The following is a 22,858-nucleotide window of genomic DNA, read 5'->3' on the forward strand; positions in this document are numbered from 1 at the left end:
TCCAATGACAATGACCTCCTGGCTGTTCCACAAACAAGGTATTCCATATCTTAGCCTAGGGCATTTTCTGTCTGTTCCCCAAGCCCAGAATGTTCTTCTTCTCATCTCTACCTTCTGGTTTTCTTTAAGCCCCAAATTAAACTGCATCTTCTACAGGAAGAATTTTCCAACTCCTTTTCATTCTAGTGCCTTCCTTCTTTTTAATTATATTCTATTTTTCCTATATATAGCTTGTTTATACATATTTGCTTACTGGTTGTCTCCACGATTAGACTGTGAGTTCCTTGAAGACAAGGAAGGAACTTTTGCCTCTTTTACTATTCCTATATCAGCTTCTTAATAAATGCTTGTTGACTAACTGGTAAGATTTCAGGTTCCCAAGAAAAAAAGATTAGGAAATGTAAAATTCCATGCTTTTTATAACAGAATTTTTAATGGTTTTAATAGTTAATATTTTAATAGTTAATAATTTAATAATTAATAATTGAAAAATGTTTAGTTATTTATTCATCAGCACTGCAGTTCCTATTTCAAATAAAGTATCATAAATAGAACAAGTTTTTTGTTATTGACAATTTCAAATTTTCTCATGTTTTTTGTGAGGGTTGTTTATGGAAAGGTTATATGTTCTTTTAGTAAAGATTTTGTGGTCCTTAAAGTATTATATTAATATGCTTTTAAATATTATAAACCCTAAAATCCAACTGAAATATACAAAGGAGACTAGAAAGTACTTAGTACTGACCTACCTATGCCACTTTTCAGTTAAAATAGAAGCTAAGAGAGATAAATATAATGTGCTGTGCTTGAACTTATCTTACAAAAAATGCTAGGAAAACTGGAAATCGGTCTGGCAGAAAATAGTTCACAATATCTCACAAGTGGAGTACAGCATCACAACAATTTATACAATAACACCAATATCATATAGACAAAGATTTAAGAACTCAGATCAATGCACTGGCTAATCTCGATTCCAGAGGACCCATGATGAAAATGCTATCCATATCCGGAGAGGTGATGGACTCAGGGTCTAGAGTGATACACATTTTTTGGATATGGCCAATATGAAAATTTATTTTGTTTAACTCTCCATATTTGCTACAAGAGTTTTGCTTTTTTTTTTTCCTCCTTTTTCAATGGGGATAGGTGGAAGGGAGAAAAAAAAGTTAAATTAAAATAATGTGCTCTCCCTGGGGTAAGCAGATAGATTTTGGAAATCTGGAAAAGGCATACATTTGTTATTTCAACTAATTCCTTGACATCACTAGTGAGGCCTGAAAGTGAACTTTAAAAGAGGAAAAAAAAATGGATTAAAATGTGAAGAACTCATAAACTGCCTATAGAACTCAGGGAAACATTATATCATATAATTGTTTCTAATATTATATCTACATTTAGGTATACATACTCCTACAAGTCAAAATTTATTATACTTAAGATGCTCTTCTATTAAAATTATTATATATACATGTACACAGAAATATGCAATCTCATCTTAGTACAGAAGTATTTTAACTGTTATTCTCTTATTTTAACAATGACTATTAGTCATTGCATTTAAAAGTCATATTTTCTTTATATCCTTTAAAAGTCCTATACTTAGCAACATTTTATATATTGTGTTTATTGGCATTCCAATCCAGTTGAGTTAACCAGATCATTAAAAAAAGCAAATCTTGCACTGAATCCAACAAAAACTTATTGTCTAACATATACAAGGAATTGTTTTAGTCAGTAGCATGTTAAATATGGAAAACAATATAGTCTCTGACCTCAAGATGCTTACAATCTACTCGATGGACTATGGCATTCACAAATAGATATGATCAAAGTATAATTTAATAGGAGAGATCCAAAGTATTTTAGTAAAATGTGATTAAGAAGAATCATTTTTATCTGTCAGGGTTCAGTAAAGGTTGCATGAAGAAAACTAGGGTTGGCCTTGGATTTGAAGGAAAAGAAGGATTTCAGTAGAGAAAGGAGAATGTTTTAGGTATGAGGAAGAATTGGCATGAAGGTACTTAGAAAGTATAAGAAAGGATGAGAATGCAGAACAACCAGTAGGTCAGTTTAAACTAAAGATTAAATAAATGAAGCAATGTGTATTAAATAAGGCTGGGAAGCTAGATTATAGAGAGCCTTTCAACATCAGGCAAAGGGTTTGTATTTTATTATATATGCAGGAAGTAGGCAGACAGAGTCACCAAAGACTTGAACAAGAGAAATGACATGATCAAGTGAGTGTATTCAGATGATTCCTTTATCAGCAGTTGTAAAAATGGATTAGAGACAAGAGAAAGAAGAGGTGGGCAGATCACTTCAGATGCTATTATAGTAAGTCTGGTCAAGGCATAGCAATATGCATGAAGAGGAGCAGGCAGATCTGAGAGAAACTGTCAATGTATTAGCTGTACAGCTTAAAGGTGACTGGGAGAGTGGAAGTGCCATCGACGGAAGCCGGCAAAATGGGAAGAGGGTCAGGTTTAGGCAGGAAGATGTTGATTTTAGTTTCTGGTTATGCTGAATTTGAGCTGCTGATCAAATATTCAGGTAAAGATGTCAACAGGCCTTTGAAGATAGAGGACTGAGGTGCAGGGGAGAAAATGAAGATGAAAAAATAGAGCTGGTAGTCTTCTGCATAAAGATGAAGACTAGGGGCAGCTAGGTGGTGCGGTAGATAGAGCACCGGCCTTGGAGTCAGGAGGACCTGAGTTCAAATGCGGCCTCAGACACTTGACACTTACTAGCTGTGTGACCCTGGGCAAGTCACTTAACCCCCATTGCCACCCACCCACACACACACACCCACACACACACACACACACCCCAGATTAAAAGATGAAGACTAAAGCATTTGTTACAGACATGACCTAGGGAAAGTTTATAGAAAAGAGAGGAGTGTGGTCCAGGCAGAGCTCTTTAGGCACACCTGATGCAGGAAAAGGGTGATGAGCTAAGGAAGTTAAAGAGGAAGGAGTGCTTAGACCACTAGGAGGTGACCCTGGAGAGATAAATTAAATGCAATAAATTTGATTAATTTTGTGCAACTAGTAAGTGAGATATAGTATGGCATAGCGGGTCCTGTATTGATTAGAAGACTTATGGTTATAAGGTCTGGATTTGAAGACTTGAAAAGCAGCTCTGTCAGTGTGACCTTGCATTACCTATTCTGATTGAGGATCAATTGAGATACATGTTTGTAAAGTGCTTTGAAAGCCCTGTGAAAGTGTAGTCTATAGTTATTAGAGCATGAAAATTATTGTGAAATTTGATTCAATGGCCAATGCATAACCTACCTAAACAAACACAGCATATTGAAAGGAAAGGCAATATGGAGAAATTAATACTTTTATACTGACACTGGAGACTAAAATATTCAGCCCACATTGGTTACTAATATAAAATCAAAACAGAATCATGCAGTAGAAATAATGCTAGATTTGAAACCAAAGGAACTAGGCTTATACCTTAGCTCTGCCACTTTCTAAATCTGGCCATTTGTCTCAGTGGATCTCAGTTCCCACAACTGTAAAATAAGGAGGTTGGGCAAGATAATCTTTGAAGTCTTTTCCCACTCTTTTTTTTTGGGGGGGGGGGAAGAAATGAAGGTTAAGTGACTTGCCCAGGGTCACACAGGTGGTAAGTGTCAAGTCCCACTCTTAATGTATGGACTATCAGTCTCTAAGTATGAAAAAGATAAAAACCCTTTAAATTTGCTTTAAATAATTGTACACAGAGCTCATTTCAAGAACCAATGGTTTACTTAACTGAATGCTAAGTAAACCTATGGCAGGAGGGCATGACAAATCCCAATGACCACTCAAAGACCTGCACGTGTGTCATTTAAACTCTCAGGTATCCCACAGGTTTTGGTAGCCCCAAAGACTGCCTCCAGTTCAACATTTATTCAACCCAAATGGACGGACCTGCAATGAATATATCACATGTGAAAACATTACACCATAAAAATCCTTTTATGAAGTTCTCCTTTTAAGAAGTTTTCTCTTTACATGGGTGTGTCATTCTTAAGTCCCATCTACTTTTCCATATGGGATATATGATACAGTAAAAGTTCCTTCCATCTGGTGCCTTGGAAAACATCATGAAAAGGTTTTACTGTACGTCTTTGATATTCTTGATACTTCAGACATCCTTTTGTCAATAGAGAAATGATCCCAACATTTGAACCTTGCAAATAATAATTTATCTTAATAGCCTGGCTCCAGGTGTAAGGTGCAGAGTCAGGGTAGATGATAGAGCAGATGGTGTTACCAGACAGATACAGTTCTAGCCATACCTATTTTGATGCAAATTTTCATGTGGAGGCAACCTATCTTGTAGCTGTGAAGATCATTCATACCCCTCCCTTTATTTCATAGATATTTTCTTGGATAGCTCAGCAAGGCCATGGTTTAACATCTTATAAACAGAAGGAAAACGGAAACAGATTTTTCTGTTCTGGTGATACAACTCTGAAATAGGTGTTTGCTTCTCTTTATCATGCCAGATAAGCCATATGAAATAGAATACATATGGGGGTGGGGGGAAAGACACACTCCTGAGTGTTTGTGTGTACCACATACAGAAGATTTATGCAAAGATATGGACAAAAGAATGACCAGTACTAGTCAAGGGAATGCCCAGAACGATGAGATCACAGATTCACTGACTTAATGGAAGGTGAAGAATTACATTGGAAATTCCATCATGATCTTTTTATTCAAAATGACTTTATGGGTAGCTTCCTGAAAATAGTCCTCTAGGGGCTAAAAATTATCTTTGGATTTAGACCAGAGGAAGAATTTTAAAATAAGTTGTTATGGAATCTGATTCTGTATTTGCAGATGTGGTACACATTTTCCCCCATGTCAATAATTTTTTTTAAAAGAAAAGGAAAAAAAAAGGAGGTATTTCCATAATTTTCATCAATATTGCATTAATTCAATTTATATCATTATAAAATTATGATGGGTCTGGGCAGAGGTCAACCCTTACTTGCTTTTTGTCATTATCTGTTTCTTTGATACTTCAAAAATACACGATTCTGCTCCAATCTCTGACACAGATCCCAAACATTCCATTCCTTAGTAAACAGTTTTAATGAAATTCTGTGGCCAAAAATATTCACTGCCTAGTTGCCAAAGCTCTGGAGATAAACCTCTCTGAACTTAACTAGGCTGGGTCCTCTGAGATCTGTTTGTGTATTCAAATTAGCAGCATAAACAAAACTACAGGTAGAATGTTTAAAATTCTTTAAAACAAGAACTGCAACAACAATAAACCAACAACCCACAAACAACTGTGACAAAGAATATCATAGGGGGTTTCTTCAATTTAATTATAGTATTAGATGTGTCTTGAAACTGTTTCTCTAGTTTATCTACCCAATTTTTATGATCTGGGGCAAGTCATTTGCTCTCTCTGGGACTCAATTTCTCTATATGGAAAATAAGGGGGCCTGGCTAGATGTTGTCTTAGGCAAACTGTGGGGCGACACTCCCTATGGGGTCACATAACAATGTTGGGTTCCTGAAAAATTTGGCAACAGTAAAAGGTTATGGATATAATTGCACATGTATAACCTATATCTTATTTCTTACCTCCTGGGGGAGGGTGAGGAGTGAGGGAATGAGGGATAGAATTTGGAACTCAAAACTTGAAATAAAAATGTTTATTTAAAAAAACCACATACACACAATTAAACCTGTGCATTAGAAAGGGGGGGGGGAGAAGCTATGTACACATATTTAATATATCTATTTAATTGGGGTCCCATAAAAATTTCTTGGGCACTAAAGGGGTTGAGTGGAAAAAGTTTAAGATGCTCAGTTCTAAGGTGACCACTAGCTCTAAAATTCTCTTAATTTAAATGCCTTTTCAAACAATCCTAAAATACTTTGAAATCACACATTTACATATAAACAGTTGATATGCTAATTATAAATCCTTCTTTTGTCTTCATTATAGTAGGTCCCCTAAGAATCTACATTTGCTGAATACTCTAAATTTACTCTCACTGGATTTAAAGGTAAAAGAAAAATTTGACAGTTCATTTGGTACAATAACTTTGTTTTACAGATAAGGAAACCGAGGCAGGGAAAGTAAGGAATCTGCCCTTCATGTGAATCACTTTGTTTAATGACATTTTGTCATACTTTTCACTAATTCAGCCCTGTCCTCCCTTTTAGTTCGAAGTACTCAGATTCTCTTTCTCTATATATGAAAATACACATGTGCATTTTCATATATAGGTATATGAATAAATATAAGTATGTGAATAAATGAAGGTTTTCAGAATTAGAAATAACTACCTTTCATTAAAAACACACAAAAGACATGTATCCTCAATATAATGTAGGATTTTGCTTTTAAAATCCTGAAAATATTTTAATGACCTTTTCTTTTTTTTTTTTCTGATGAGTTGGTTTGTGCAGAATTTATATGCATAAGGGGAAGGGGCCCTAAAAAGTATGTATGACTGAAGGGACCTAATTGCTCTGCATAATTAAAATGTACAACTTCAACACCTCAAGTTCCATTTATACAATTTCAAAAGAGATTTCTGTTTATCACTCTGGTCTACAATAGCATCCATTCTGCCTAGAAGGCAACAAAGGCGTGTTAATGACATTTACCCCTCCTAATAAGAGTCATTCACACTTCACTGTTATGCCTTGTTATTACTTGGGACAGGCACTAGCACCTCATTGAAAGATTGGAGCTGCAAGGGAAAAGATTCCCTAGAGACACTTCAGACTTCAAGGAAAGCACTAAATCAACGGATGCTAGATAGATGACAAGTTGGATTCTCAAGGGCTCTTACTAGTTCTGAGGTCTCAGTGGCCTGGGATCTATGACTGCCTCAAGCCAGCTCTGACACACAGCCAATCAGAATCATCTTTCAATCCCAGGCTATAGGGACTGCAGTGTTTTGAACTAGGGATAGTGGGGAGTAAAGGGGAAAGAAATTAAATCCATTCAGGTGCTTGGACTCTAGAAGGATCCAAATGCCTTGAACTATCTCAGTTAATCTCAATCAATGTGTGGCTGAATGAATAATACACTGACCTTTTCACCTAAGAGACCACAATATGAATCCAACCTGAAGTCTCCAAGGGATCAATGGACAGAGATGTTCATATTTTAAAGCGGTAAAGCTCTGCAAAAAGAAAAAAAAAGTTGATTTCCGTGGTTTTGGCCACAGCATCAGCCCAGCTTCCCTGGCTCGGCTATTAGGAATTGGAGACTTGATTAAGTATTGAAAAGCTCCCAGGATTGCCCCTTTGGATCTCAAAATCTGGCACCAGCCCATGGCTACTGGAGGTAGACATTTCCTCACGTGTCCATATGTGTCAGTGATACAACAATGACTAACTCAATGGGGCATGCTTGGCTTGCACCCCAACCCTGGCATAGAAGTTAGGCCATTCCAAAATAAGTAGCTACTAATTAATCTTTCACATGAAATTTAAAGATCTGGGAGGGAAGGGGGGTGTTTGGTGCTCTTAGATATGCCTATAAAGACAGAGGTCTTAAAGTATCTCAGTTCCTCAAACTTGTGGCTTACCATAACTCAAAAAAACTGAGAAGACTGAATTTCTCAGGGCACCCTAGAGAAAGGTTGCATATACCACAGTCTAAACTTTGTGAAGTTTCTCCTGGTCTGTCTCTTAGCAACATTTAACTGCTGGCTATAGTCTGTGTTTCTATTCTTTCTGCTCATTTTACTAATGGAATTGGGCAGAGCTGCCTGTCATGTACAGGCTCTTCATTCAGTAATGCATCCCACTGAGGATAGCACTTTTAATGCAATGTGGACCAAAACAAGAGAATGACTGCATCTATTTGGACTGCTTTTTATAAAGCCACAAAAAGAATATTAAAAAAAAAAAAGAGGCCAAAAAAGTGCAGCAAAAATTCCAACATACTGAAATAAAAATAGAATATATAGTAACTGTATTACTCATGCTAACCAAAAAGCTAACGCCATCATCATTATTAACTTTGTTCCTGACATGCCATAGCTTGAGAATGAAATTGATCGCTTAAATAAACTAGGGTAAAACACTCTTCTTGTGAAAAGAGCGCAAGGCCCTCAAAACTATCCCTTTCTGAGGACCAAAATGTGAACCACCTCCTATACCCAAAGTCATTTCTTGGAAGAAAAACATTAACTTTCATCCCTCCTCATCTTATGGGAGAACTTATTTTGTAAATCAAGCTTCAGGTGAAAAGGCCTGATGCAGGCTTGTACATATTTTTTTTTTCAAAAATCAGAACACTGAACTCACATAATTTAGATTAGGAATGGATTTTAGTCCCTGAATTCCAACTGAGGCCCAGAGAAGTTGAGTGTCTACCAAAAAGTCAGGCAGCTAGCAAATCAAAGACCTGGCTTCAAACTCAGGCTTTCTGGACCTAAATCCAGGGTTCATTCTAATATACTCACAATTTCTCACGATTGATCACTGTATTTACAAGGATCCCAATCACACTAGCCAATGATACTTCTACACACTTCAAGGTTGCTCCATTGCTACAGATGCCAAAAATAATTACCAGGTAAGTAGAGATACTCAGTAAGTGAGCTCAACTGAATCTTTTGGGAACTAAACAGTGAGCTACTGTTTTGAAGTTAGTCAGGTGTTGGCTATTTTTTTCAACCCCTGTAGGGTCTGTGATGATAAAGAATCATCTCTTTCAAGTAACCATTTTACCTCCTTCCACTTCAAATAGTCATAGTCATTCCCAAACACAACATTAACCACAGTGATGCTTCTGACCCATATGCCTATCTTACTTTTAACTATTCTCACCTTTATCATGGCTCATGCTCATTTCAATGCTGTAAACTTTTTCTAAGCATAGCTTCTGTCTTCAGATGACCTCTAAGCTCCTTCCAACCCCAAAGCTCCCTTCCATTATGGAATTATTTTAAGAATATCCTTGCCTCACCCCCTCACCAAGTGGCCTTCTTCTTTAAGCCTTCACTCAACATTAACTTTTTTTTTTGAAGGCCTGAAATCTTGCCCAGAATGCTCTTCCTTTTCATTCTTCTAATTTTTTTCCCTAATTCCTAGCACAGTATATGCCATATAGTGGATGATTAATAAATGCTACCCGATTGATCTCTATTAAAGTACTTCCATCCTGCAGGAAGCATATCTTACAAATATCACTTCCTATATAAGACTTTCCCCAGAATCATATATGAAAGTGATTTTTCCTCCATCTTATCTCATGGCACTTTATACTCTTCTTTACTAAAAAGTCTTCAAGGCTTAGAGTGAAACTAATCATAAAACAGAGCAGAAACTTTGTATAACCAGTAGGAAGGGAGGCCCATTACATAACATCTTTGTATTTGTTCTCTTCATATTTATTCGTTATGTACTAATATAGGTCCTTGCTGTCTCCTCCCATTAGAATGTAAACATCCTAGTTGTAAGTAGGCATTATTTTATACATTGTTTTTGTATCCTTGGCTTCTAGTGGTCAATAAATAATTGATGATTGATTGGCAGAGGGAATACCCACACTGATAAAAATCAAGATCTCTGAAGGACTAAAGTAAAAGATTGTAATGGTATAGATAGGCAAAGTAGGTATAGTTAGTACTCAAGTAGCTCTTAAATAATAAAAGCTTTTGTTAGCTACTTTAATAAACAAATAGCTATCTCCATTCATCCATCCATCCATCCATCCATCCATAGCACAGATCTCTCAGGTTCTATGAGGAAGAAAAGGAAAGAGAAAAAGAGCATTAGACTGAAGGAGACAAGGACTTTGAGTCTCTATGATTCTGGAGAAGTCATTTAACCAAAGACTAAGTTTTTTCAACTCAACTCAATTTAATTCAATTCAACAAACATTCATTTATTAATCTTTTACTTCAAGTACAATGTTGACTATAAGCAGGTACCACATTAAATAATGAGGTTGCAAACACAAAATAAACTAGTCCCTACCTTCAAGGAGCTTATATTCTACCATGGAAGGTAACACAATAAATACACACATACATACAAACACGCACACAATAAATACAAAGACACTGACTTAAGAAGGAGAAAAAAAATAAGCATTTCTATGGCCAGACACTGTGCTAAGTGCTTTTACAAATACATTTTACATTTACATTTACATTTGATCCACACAACCACCCTTGGAGGCCATGCTATTATGATCTCTACTTTACAGTTGAGGCAAACAGCTAGCAAGTATTTGAGATTGGATTTAAATTTAGGTCTTCCTGACTTCAGGGCCAGCTCTTTGTTCCACTAGCTGCCTCTAGGGGAAAAGTTGTAACAACCAAAGGAATCAAGAATGGAAGATAAGGAGAGGTTGAAATGAGGAAGGAATGCATTGCAGGAATTCCCAACTGTCAAATTAAGACACCTCCTATGTCTACCTTACAGAGCTCTTGGTTAGAATTAAAGTAAGATAGTCAAGTTAACAAGATGAAATATGGGAAACCACTCTGCAAACAGGGAAGGTACTTTACAGATGTGAGGTGGTGGTATTAACATAATTATTCCATTGAACAATGATTTTATAGTAATAATTACTTCACCTAATTCTTCAACTGTGCTTACTGGATATGAGGACTCATTCAAAAAGGAAACTTTTCTGAATTTCTGCTTAGAGGCCCCAAATTGCAAGCTTTACCCCTCAATATATGATGTTTACATTCATGGCTCTGCTAGTGATTCAAGCTTTGGAAAGGGATTCAGAAAGCCTGCATTCTATTTCTGGCTTCAGTGTTAACCTTGGACCTTGGTTTCAGAAACCGTAAGACTGGGGATAATGCTATTTGACACCTATCTATCCAATGGGGATGCTGCAAGGATTTTTAGGATAATGGTTGCAAAGTGTTCAAAGCACATTGGAAGAAAGACAGTGTATAAATACAAAATATTGTCAGAAAAAAATCACACCTAGATAGTTAATAAAGATAGAGAAATAAAGGACGTGGTTTATTTGAGTCTTGGCTATCCCCAAGTCAGTCTTTTTCTATTGGAAAAATGTCACCAATTTTTGTCTAACTGAAAGGGTATATTCTACCTTAGCTCACTGCTTTGATAATAAAATCTAAGTCTGGGTCATGCAATCCTAAAAAACACATTAAGTTCTACCACCTTTGCTCTTACAGGTATCCTATGATTTCATTGATAAATCAATCAAAGTAATTAGTACTAGACTAAATTACTGCCCATTCAAAACAGTTTCCATTCATGTTGATGTGTGGTATTCCTTGGTGTTTATAGAATAAATACATAAGACCTGTGGCTACAAAGTAATGAGAGGGATCTACTTCATAGCTTCAGGAAATGCTTTATTACTTTATAACCACATCTCATGTTTTTTATTTATTTTTTTTTTAGAAATGTGAAGGGCTTTGGAGATAATACTGTCCCACTGGTAAATGCATATTTTTTTGTCTAGTCACTTGTATAGACATATATTAGCTGTAAGAGACAGTGAAATGCAAGCATCCATGTTATCACAGCTTTCATAATTATTCTTAAGTGATCAGGCTTATCAATAAATCAAATAGAAAACAAGAGGCACTGGGATTTCCTGCTTTCCTTTTTATAGGATAAAGATTCATATATTCTACTAAAACCTATTAAAAGCAAAAGATCTATAAGATGGGAATAATAAGAGTACCTAGCTCACACCAGGGTTATTGTGAAAATTAAATTAAATATGTACTAAAATGTGTTGCAAAATTTAATGAAAGTTGATGATTTTTGTAGTTGCTGTTTTAAGCATAGTGAGGAGAGGAGATATAGTATTATCAAAGGAAAACTCTGAGGATTTCATGATTTTGCCAGCACTAGCCCTGCAAACAGTATAAAAGTAGGAATGCAAAAGGTCAAAGATTCCTCAGTCGAAATGGTCACACTTACCCAGAGGTTGTTATTCTAATAGCACAATCTATATGATGGATCAGGCATATCAACCACTGGTGGTCAGATCACATTCTGGATTACCATCATGTGGCAGCAGAAACACAAGGGATAAGAATAGCGGATTGGGGATTAGTTTTGGATTCCAGCCCCAACCAAGTTGGTAAAAATGGTCAAGTTGGCTCTGACAAAGCTTGAAAAACCTTTCAGGAACTTTCAAAGCCCTTAGGATAATCAGTTCTGCTTGAGCCAAAGAGAATAAACAAGTCCTTACTCAAATGGGAACTAACTATTATACCTTTCTCTAACTTTCAAATCACCAAAGCAAAAGACCCAAAGCCAAAACGACTGCCAAAAATCCACCAGTGAAAAGTAATTCTTCCATTCTTTACAATTTCAGAGAACCCTATATCAATATTACTCCTATTTACATCCTATTTTTCATTAAACAGACTATTTGGCATACTAGATTTGAGAACAGAAATTGTGACTAATTTATCTTTGCTTCACATTCTGTGCAAACAACTATTTGGACTCAAATTTATTTTTTGAATTCTAATTATCTCAAGTGATAAGTATCTTGATCATCACATTACTAACAGGCCACTTTTTTTTTTTTTTTTTTTTAGTGAGGCAATTGGGGTTAAGCAACTTGCCCAGGGTTGCACAGCTAGTAAGTGTTAAGTGTCTGAGGCCGGCCTTGAACTCAGGTACTCCTGATTCCAGGGCCAGTGCTCTATCCACTGCGCCACCTAGCTGCCCCAACAGGCCACTTTTTAAGGGGGTTGACAACAATTGATTCACACTGATAAGGTTTTCTAAACTTTGTTAGGGCCTACCTGACTATTTCAAAATAGATACACCTACATACAAATATGGAAGATTTCCATGATAGGCCAGCGATCACAGGTAAGTCCATTATATGTTCATATTAAAATTTATGCATGTCTATAGTTTTTTTGTTTTTGTTTTCTTAGTGAGGCAATTGGAATTAAGTGACTTGCCCAGGGTCACACAGCTAGTAAGTGTTAAGTGTCTGAGGCCGGATTTGAACTCAGGTACTCCTGACTCCAGGGCGGGTGCTCTATCCATTGTGCCACCTAGCTGCCCCATGTCTATAGTTTTTGAAAGAAGAAACATAAACTATCAAACACTATCTAAAAATGATTAAAAATTGCTAATAAACAGAAAATTAAAAAGAACTCTGAATCATCATTTTATAATGATCCAATTATTAACAACTGTAAAGGATGATAAAATTAAATGCTGATAGGTCTATGAAAAAACAGGCACGCTACTTGATTGCTGGTGGAATTATGAATAGGACTAAACATTTTGGAGAACAAGTCAAAATTATGTATTAAAATGAGAAAGTTATTTATGATATTTGACTAGATGATCCCACTACTGTACTTATACCTTAAGAAGGATACTGACAGGAAACAAGACATTTGAAAAAAAAAATTCATAGAACAGCTATTTGCAACAAAAGCTTGGAAACAATCCGTATCTATATCAGGAGAAAGGCTAAATAAATTGCTATATGTGGATTTAACATCCTTGACAGGAAGCATTCCTCTGTATCATGTCAAATAAAGGACACAGCTCTGGTTTTTTTGAGGGGCAATGAGGGTTAAGTGACTTGCCCAAGGTCACACAGCTAGTAAGTGTCAAGTGTCTGAGGCCAGATTTGAACTCAGATTCTCCGGTATCCAGGGCAGGTGCTTTATCCACTGTGCTACCTAGCTTGCCCTCTCTATCCTTTTAACAAAGAGTAAATAGTAAAAGAATTGCATGCACAATCATTCAATATAACTTTCTGTCTTTTTTTGTTTACCTATTAAACTATTCTTGTTTTTATGTTTTTTTCTGTTCTGAGAAAAGAGTATTACAAAAAATTCTTATCTCTCAAAGATATGGGGAAAACTAAATTTTATAATAATTAGAGTGAACAATTATAATTATTCCTGAAGTATTTCACATTAGTTGGCAAATGCAAATTGTTGAGGCTTTCCCCCCACATCATGCTATGGAGGTACAGAATAGGATGAAAAATGTCTTACTAGCACAATTTAACTAAGGACAACAAGGTCTTATGCTTTCTATTGTGGGTAAATCACATCTTATATTTAGATTGGTAAAAAGGCCTAAGACTTTACCTCTGGGAAAGCCCAGAACAACCATGGTACAATGTTATAACCAGTAAGCTATCTTATGAATAGCCTATACATAACCTATTTGTTTTGTGAGTCATCACAACAATGAGGAATGGTTGGTTGAACTTATCAATTGGGTTTCTTTCCTCTGTGCTTCTTCTTTCACAACCCTTGAGACTCTTCCTGTACACCCATCAAATGCTAGATAACCGAATGCTCCCCCCTCTTTTTTAAAAGCATCTGTGGATACAAAATCAGGTTCTAATTCCTATCACTTCCCTCTATTCATACAAACCTCACTGAAAAAAGGGAGTGACTTTGAGTACATAAATACTTCAGGTTTGGGTCCACAGAGAGTTAAATTAATACCTTGGCTTGACCAGTTCAACTTACAGTACATCTTCATTTGCCCAGTAACACAATCTATAGCCAACTGCTAACCAAGTCAATATGTGGTAAGAGTAACAGCCACCCTAACTCGCCTTGATAATTATTCTCCTTTAACTGACATAATATTCAATATACTGTTGTTGAGAGCAATAACGCTAAAAATTGATGCCTTGAGGGCTACAAGATGATTGAGTTTTAGCCAGATAAAATGACTTGTTCACTAATGGTGCATTATAGGGCTTTCCTCCCTTCAGATGAACATTTTATAGTCTGTTCTTTCTAAAATGCTCTGCATGTGTGTATAATTATATTACAAGTCATTCTTGCATATCCTAGTTCATCCTAACATATAATTTTTAAAATATTCATCAATATCCACACAATGCAATTTTAAAAATTTAAAAATTTTTAATTTTTTTCTATTATTCTTTTGTTAAAAATGATTTTCCCCTCTTCCTCAAATAAGCTCCCAGTTTCAGTGTTTAAATATTTTTTGCCTTTTTTATTTAAACAAGTATACTATAATAAATGTGGGAAATAAATGGCAAATAACAAAAGTCATCGTTTAAATAAAATCTATGTTACTGCAATTCTATCAATAAAATAAGACAGATATTAATAGCTAGAGGACGTATGAATATAAACAGTAACCAATTTTTTTCTTCTGCAAGTTGCCAATTCTAACCTCTGTATTAGAAACTTTGATACCTAAATTAAGTTAATGGAAATTAATCAGCAATGTAATTAATTAACTATATCTAAGGTAAATTACAAGTTTCATTATTTGCTTTTAAATTCTACTGAAAATTATGAAGCTTTATTATTTCATGAATATAAATTATTTTCCTCCATCATTGATTAAATTCTCATAATTTAATTTTTTGTTCCTAAGCCTGGAAAAATGTGTTTTTAAGGAATTAATATTATAAGAAGTATATTGTTGTGTGTTTTCCTCAAGACAAGTTAAAAAGTTAAAGAATGTCTAATTTCTATAAAAAGAATTCAGACAGCCAAAATATTGTATAAAGACATATAGAAGTTGCAGATCATGCAAACTGGGGTAAGTCTCTAAGTCAAATTAACATCACTACGATACAGAAGAGCTATTGACTAGGGACACTATCCTCATAAGAACAGAACTCAATGGATTAAAATGGCAAAAACTAGATCATTTAGCCCATCCATTTATTTAGCTAAAAACAGAAATTACCTGAATTCCAGATGTCTTTAGCAAATAATACATATGAAGCTAAAGAATGTATGAATATGAAAGCAATGTAGCAAAAGTAACAAGGCAAGTAGGATATGGCAAAATATGTTTTGATTTTTTTAATAGCATATACAGAAACTTTGACAGCTCCATCCATATAATGTTCATAAAAAGCTTAGTTATTTTGTATAAGTAGAAACCAATTTTAAATAGTCACTAAAATCAAGAACATCAAAATGAGAAATTTTCTGTTAGTTAAAAGATCTGTAGGTTAGAAAATATAACATAAGTGTGCATGTCTGTGTCTTGGGGCAGGTGTGAACAAGGCCAAACCCACAAAAAATAGAAGCAAATTCTATTTTTAATCACTTCATCTACTTTTTGGTAACTTTTACCCTTCCAAGATCATCCAAATCTCACATTCCTACTATTCCCATTGAAAATTGCAAGTCTTATCTTTCAGACCCTCAGAACCAAGTTTTCTGACCTTTCCAAGAACATTGTTATTCATTAATCTGTGTTACCAGTACTCTTCTTTTTAATTCCATAATAATGATGACAATAATAGCAATAATGATATATTTATATTCCATAGTTAAGATTTAGAAGACACTTTGCATAAAACTATGTAATGTATACAAATAGTATCTCTATTTCACAAATCATGAAACAGGCTTCAGATAGGTCTGCCTTACCTATATTCACACAACTGGAAAAAAGTAGTACTTGAGGTTCCCCGACTGATTTAGTGCTATTCTGTTATATCAAGTATTTTCTTACATGAATATTTTTACTTTAGGCCTTTTAAGAAGCAACGTTTTTTACTCTTGTCTAATTAGAGGGAATGTTATGCCAGGAAAGGAAAGAAAGAAAGTAGCTCTATGTCTTGATGGTAAGGAGATATATTTTTGAAACAGTTGAAACCTTTTGTCCTTCAACAGTACACAAAGTAGTCAACTATATACTCCACTTATTAGACACTGGAATGGGCCCTGGATATAAGGATTAAACAATGGTGATGCAGTACTTAAAAATCCAGGGAAACCTAAATACTACACAAGCACCTAGGAACTCATTTCCCAATTTTTATGACACTTTTCTCTACAAATATCAGAAAAGGCTTTCTCTATTAAATGCACAAATCTGTCATTTCCTTTTGAACGTTCACTCCTCCTTCAAATGGCTATGACTTATTTTCTATTATTTCAGAGTCCCAGTAAGTTGTTTTCAAGGTGAATGCCCCCACCTATCACAACTATAAGGTGAAGAGCATAAAAGACTACAAACATATTTTAAAGACAAGCTATAGTTTGTTTTGTAATACGCAATATGCAAAGCCAAGTGGGGAATCAGTGCAGATGGAAATGTTTTGCAACAGCCCTTAACAGTTTAAACATATCCTCCACTATAAATTGGAAAGACATCATTAAGGGAAGAGTATAATGTTAAAGAAATAGGTATTCTGTATCCTGGCTCCCACAGCAGACTCTGCATGTGGGATACTGATGGTTGCTCAGCCAAAGCCTACAAATTGGGAAAAGAGTAAAATCAGACCAGTTATACTTGTTTCCTTGGTTTAAGGACAGCAAAACCATTCAATAGTATTCAGGCATTTTGGAAGGGAGTGGGGTCAATGAAAGTAAAACTGGGAAAGTAAGACTTGAATAATTCTCAGGTGGTTGGCCAACAAAGGCATATAGACCTAACAAACCCAGATACAATGTACCAGAGTCCTAACTAAGCTTCTTCCCCTCTCCCCCTCCCATTCAAGGCAACCTATATGAAGCATGCTTTTAATTTAAAGGGGAGATGATATAGAGATCTCCCTTCTGGAAAAGCTTGTAGGGGCAGGAAAGAAAAAAAACATTGTGGAAGGGAGAAGAAGGTGACCCCAGCCCACCATATGGTAGAATTCCATTTTAATAATTATTCTTACTAATTAGGTTACTAAGTTCTGCATTCTTTTTTTTCCTTTTCTATTCTCCAAAAAGAACGCAAAAGTGCTTAAAACCTTCTACATTTTCAACCCTGAAGCAAAGCCCCATTTGTCTCACCTTAGTTACATCTCTGTTCATAACTGAAACTTACATAGAACAAATCTGACCTCTGGGGACAAGAGGCTGAAGGTGTATTGTAATTAAGCAAATATGAAATAAGAGGCCATAGTGACCAATTGGTCCTAAAAAATGGAAAAGCAAAAAGCTATGGGGCTAATATACATAAAATCAAACAAAACTGGCGTTAGATGCAGTCAGTAATACCTGACTCTCTCCTTCAGGTTTCATGATGCCCTGTTTAAACATTTTCTTTTTTCTTAGAGAGGATCTCAAAGCATTCTTGATATTTACTTGAATCAGAGTTAAACTTTATATAAATATTAGGTAGTAGAGATAGAATTATTATTTTCTATCCCCCTACTTAAGGATCCCACTTCCACCCATACCTTTATATCAAAGCTTTATGCCACTTCCTACCTGAAGGATGTATCCCCGGACGTAGTCCCGTAGTGTCCAGCCTAAGCCATGGAGAATATGCAATACCTCCTCCTGCTTAAGCACACTGAAGAGTCGGTCCAGCAATATCTTCAGCCTCACAGGTACTGCCTGGGTCCCATAAAGCATCAGGCTGCTGATATCAAACACTACGTTGGACTGAACAATCTCCACTTGAGTCGGGTGATATAGGTGTTGTGTGCTGAGCTTGTCCAAGGCTGGAGTATGGTACAACAATGGAGAAAAAGGGGAGAGGAGATAAAGATGGAAGGAGAGAACAGAAACAGAAAAATGGGAAACAAGTTATTTCAAGGTAACAGGGTCAGTATCCTCTGATGGTTACCAAGAAAAAAACCTCCCTTTCATTATGATTAGAGTTTTCCTCCCCCACCTCTTTTTCTTTTAAAAACAAATTATAGGGCAGCTAGGTGGCACAGTGGATAGAGCACCGGCCCTGGAGGCAGGAGGACCTGAGTTCAAATCTGGCCTCAGACACTTAACACTTACTAGCTGTGTGACCCTAGGCAAGTCACTTAACCCCAATTGCCTCACCAAAAAAAAAAAAAACAAAACCAACCAAATTATAGACTACAATAAATGCAACACAACTCAGCTTACAGGAAAAATAAAAAAAGAACCACTGAGAGTGTTTTAAAATGAATGGTATACTCTCTATAAATCTGGCCAACTACTTTGCTGCTAACTGAACTAATCAGGGCAAGACAAGTTATGATGATGGTGAAAAAATCCTCAGCTCAGGCTGTGACATCAACCTTAATCAACCTAACTTTTTTAGAATGGAATTCATCCCTTGCTATATATCTGAATGGTTTAAGAAGAAGAGTTGATGTTATTGTAGTCCAATTTTTAAGGTAATAAAAAAATCAGAATTCTTTGTGGATAGAGAGCAATTCAGTCAACTACTAATAACTCTCAGGTTGATTATTCCAACTGCATTATCTGGAAGCTATATCTGCACACCTTTGGGAAAACGTCCCAGTGAATAGTGATATGACCAAAAGGAGTACAAGAGGAGAAAGAAAAGGAAATGCAATTCATAATTTAGTCACTTGGTCATCAGTAACTTTTAAACATCTTTTAATTCAATTATGCTTTTATTTTATTTTATTTATAGATTTCAGTTAACAGGGTGGTCTTTTTCTATTACTAGATGTATACTAATAAATAAATCACTTAATAGATCTCAGCCTAAGTATACATATAATCCAACCATTTGTAAAATAAGGAAACCACTTTACTCCCTAACCACTACCATGCCACCTGGACCAAAAATCATGGCCTAGAATAGTGGTGTCAAACTCAAATAGAAATCTATACATAAATACAGACTTAGAAAAACACAAATTAACAATATCCATGTCATAATGCACTATGCTATTGCTGTGAAATCCTTGTTCTATGAGTACACTTATTCAAATGCTGGTTTTAATATTTCAATGATACATGGTTTCAGAATAATATTTTCAAAGATATAAAATACATGGGATTAGAGAGGAAAACATTCAAATAGTTACATACATGTATACACACACACACACACACACACACACACAGAGTAGTTAGCACCCTGTTTAAGAACCCCTGGGTTAAGTCATTATGGGTCTTCTGCCAACACCCACAGCAACACCTCTGCCTTAAGAGAGAGACTCTGTCAGACAATATGACCAAAACCCCCAAATTCATTTCATCCAACCTGCTGAAGACCCTCACTGAATTTAGCTATACTGGTCTTTGGACAAACGCTATATCATGCTTACCAATAAACTCATATTGTCTCAATTCAAAGTAATACAGGTACATAATTGGTGAAATAGGCATTTGTGTTCTAAGTTGAGCATCTAATCACTATAAAGAACACTGTTTCTATGGGACAGAATTTCTTAATTTCCACCCAAATAACTTTTAGAACATTGCTTAAACCAGAGGCCATCAATACTATCTGAGAGTAAATAACTAATAAAGTTAGCAAGCAAATGCTGATATTAATTCAAAAGATGACAAGAAAAAAGTGTCAAATGCTAACACTGACTTGAGACTTATTTTGTCAAGAGTTCTATTCCCAGATCTACTGTTAATGTACCATGTTTCCCCAAGCAGAGCATACAATTAATTAACTACACTGTGCCTCAGTTTAACTAAAATGATGATAAGGTTGGTTGCTTCAAGGAAAAGCAGTACGGATTAATGATAATAAATGTAAAGTGCTTTTTATTAATGTTTTAAAAAACACTATGCAATCACCATTATTTTAATTATGCACATGCTCTACTAATCATTTTAAAGATTGGACTCTGTGTTTCCAAGATGGTCATCTCACGCTATAAGTCATCTGCACAGCATAATCCAAAATTCATGATTGTTCATGACAGTTTTCTGTGTATTCTGTAAGCTAAATGACGTGGTCATCTCAATCCTTGTATATTAAAAACTTATTCTATGACATTAAGAACTGCATTGTGTTCACTACTCATGCTGATTTTGTATTACTTCTCAACATACACACTTGAATTTCTGCATGATAATTCAGGAATTTTATTTAAAAAAAAAACATCACATTTTTAGTATTTCAAATATTGTTGCAGGGCTCCTCCTCCACCACTTTGGTTTCTTCTTGACTTGTGGTCACTGGAGAGTTCATGTACTCTTGATAAATTGCTTTCTTACATCCACAGCGTAAAGGCCCTTATCATTTACCCGCTGGCTTCATTCAACACATTTACTCTGAGGAATACTTTGTCAAAGAGTTCTGGTTTCCCCATACTTCATTTCTTGCAACTGATTTGTCTGATCTTCCCTATTCTAGTGGTTAAGTCAACTTTGAATAAATAGCTTTAAAAATTAATTTAATGTTTAGGAAAGATAAGGGATTGGCAAGCCTGGGGATTGAAGTCTTCTCTCACTCCACAGGGCATTTAGGCTGCACAAATGTGAAGGGTGGTATTATTTCTGTTCCTTTTCCAGTGCAGCTTAACTATTTGGCCTTATGATGAGTGGCTGATCTGTTCAGAGAGCCCAGTGAATAGGCCAGATTGAAATCTAAATGATTTAAATACAGCTCACTCTTCTTCTCGCCCCTTCCCCCACTACCACCTCCTTCAAATTTTTATTCATGAAATCCCCCAATACTGTCATGGATATGCAAAGGACCTAGGGGGTGGAGAGGAAATGTGACAAAAAAACCTGATTTTACAAATATGTGTGTCAATTTGTAGCCATGAGATCCAGCTTGGGCTGTGGTGCAGATAGATGCCAAGTAAATGCTAAATGAAAGCCTTCGTGGAAGCAAAAGGTAGAATCCTTTTCTTAAATCCTACATCAATTCCATTCAATATGGAAAATGCTGAAAAGAAAATTTTAGACTACAGGAATAAATAGAAAAGAGAATAAAGAGAAGTATCCCTAAACTTAAGGTAAAGTGACTGAAACAATAATAATTTCATATACATTATTTGATTAATCCTTACCAGTTTCCAATGAACTTAAGAAGTAGGATAGTATTATGACTCGCACTATAGAGAGGATGAAAGGAGGCCTAGACAATTAAAACTAATTCAATGGTGTTTCCAGAAAAAGCAATAGCTGTGATGAGTGTGGAATATGATGAAAGCAACCAGGGTGAACAGGGTCTAGAATAGGCCTTTAAAAATATACTGCTCTGCTTGTTACTAACTACAAATTCCAGGAAATATGTAACTACAGATTTAAAAGATCTTTTGAATAATCTAGTTCTATTCATATATATCCACTGAACTATATTAAGTTACAAGGTCATACATATATAATGCAAAGTCTTCTTTAGTGGCCTATTTAAGAACAGGGTAGCCAAATATCTTTGTGGTACAGTTTTAGTACCATAATGCCTAGAAGCAAACACCTGGTCTTTAAGTCTCCTTTCCATTCCAATTTTACGATTCTATAAAGCAGCTTGATTCAGCCTGCGGGGGCCTGTAGCCTAAGATTGAGAACCAATGGGTTAGGCATAGGATTTGGGAACATAAGGAGAAATGGGCAGAAAGAAAACTACAGAGACACAGATATTCAGACATATATGTATAGGGGTATGTATATATTTATATCTACAGATGTGGATGAGTGTATATCTCTATATCAATTGATGTAGATATGTATAAATGTATCTATGAATATATAGATACATCTATACACACACACACACACACACACACACACACACACACACACACAAGATATATGTAAGATATACAAAACACACATACTTCCCCCACCCAAGGAAAAAAAGTTATTCAATTTTGTTACTAGCATTTAACATTAGCCTATTTTACATCATGGTACTGTTTATACTTGGATTTTCAAAGAGGAATACTAAAAGAGGTAGTATGGCATGATGGAGAGGGCTGGTTTGGGGTCAAGAATACTTGCATTTAGTTATAGGCATATTATCCTGTAAAGTAGTGGTGTAAAACATAAATAGAAAGGGACATATTGGTTTAGAAAATCACAAATTACCAATATCTATGTTGTATTGTATTTTTACTTCAAAAAAAAAAACATTTCTCAACTACATTTTAAGCTGTTTATCAAGCTGAGGACCTCAAATAGGATACCTCTGCTGTAAAGGGTATAGCAGCAGAGCACAAGATTTTGACACGTAAAATTTATAAGGGCTTTCAGTAATGGACTACTTGATTGTTGTCC

General features: G+C 35.5%; 1 protein-coding gene across 1 annotated transcript in view; it reads right to left on the reverse strand.

Moving 5' to 3' along the window:
- The window catches only part of BNC2 (basonuclin 2), a 516,527-nt gene that overhangs the window by 117,006 nt on the left and 376,663 nt on the right, over positions 1-22,858 (reverse strand). The window contains exon 4 of the mRNA XM_043975806.1: positions 18,146-18,381. Within this exon, the coding sequence (XP_043831741.1) occupies positions 18,146-18,381 (236 nt within the window). The remainder of the gene's footprint in view (positions 1-18,145; positions 18,382-22,858) is intronic.

Source organism: Dromiciops gliroides, chromosome 1, assembly GCF_019393635.1.
Source record: "Dromiciops gliroides isolate mDroGli1 chromosome 1, mDroGli1.pri, whole genome shotgun sequence".
NCBI lineage: Eukaryota > Metazoa > Chordata > Mammalia > Microbiotheria > Microbiotheriidae > Dromiciops > Dromiciops gliroides.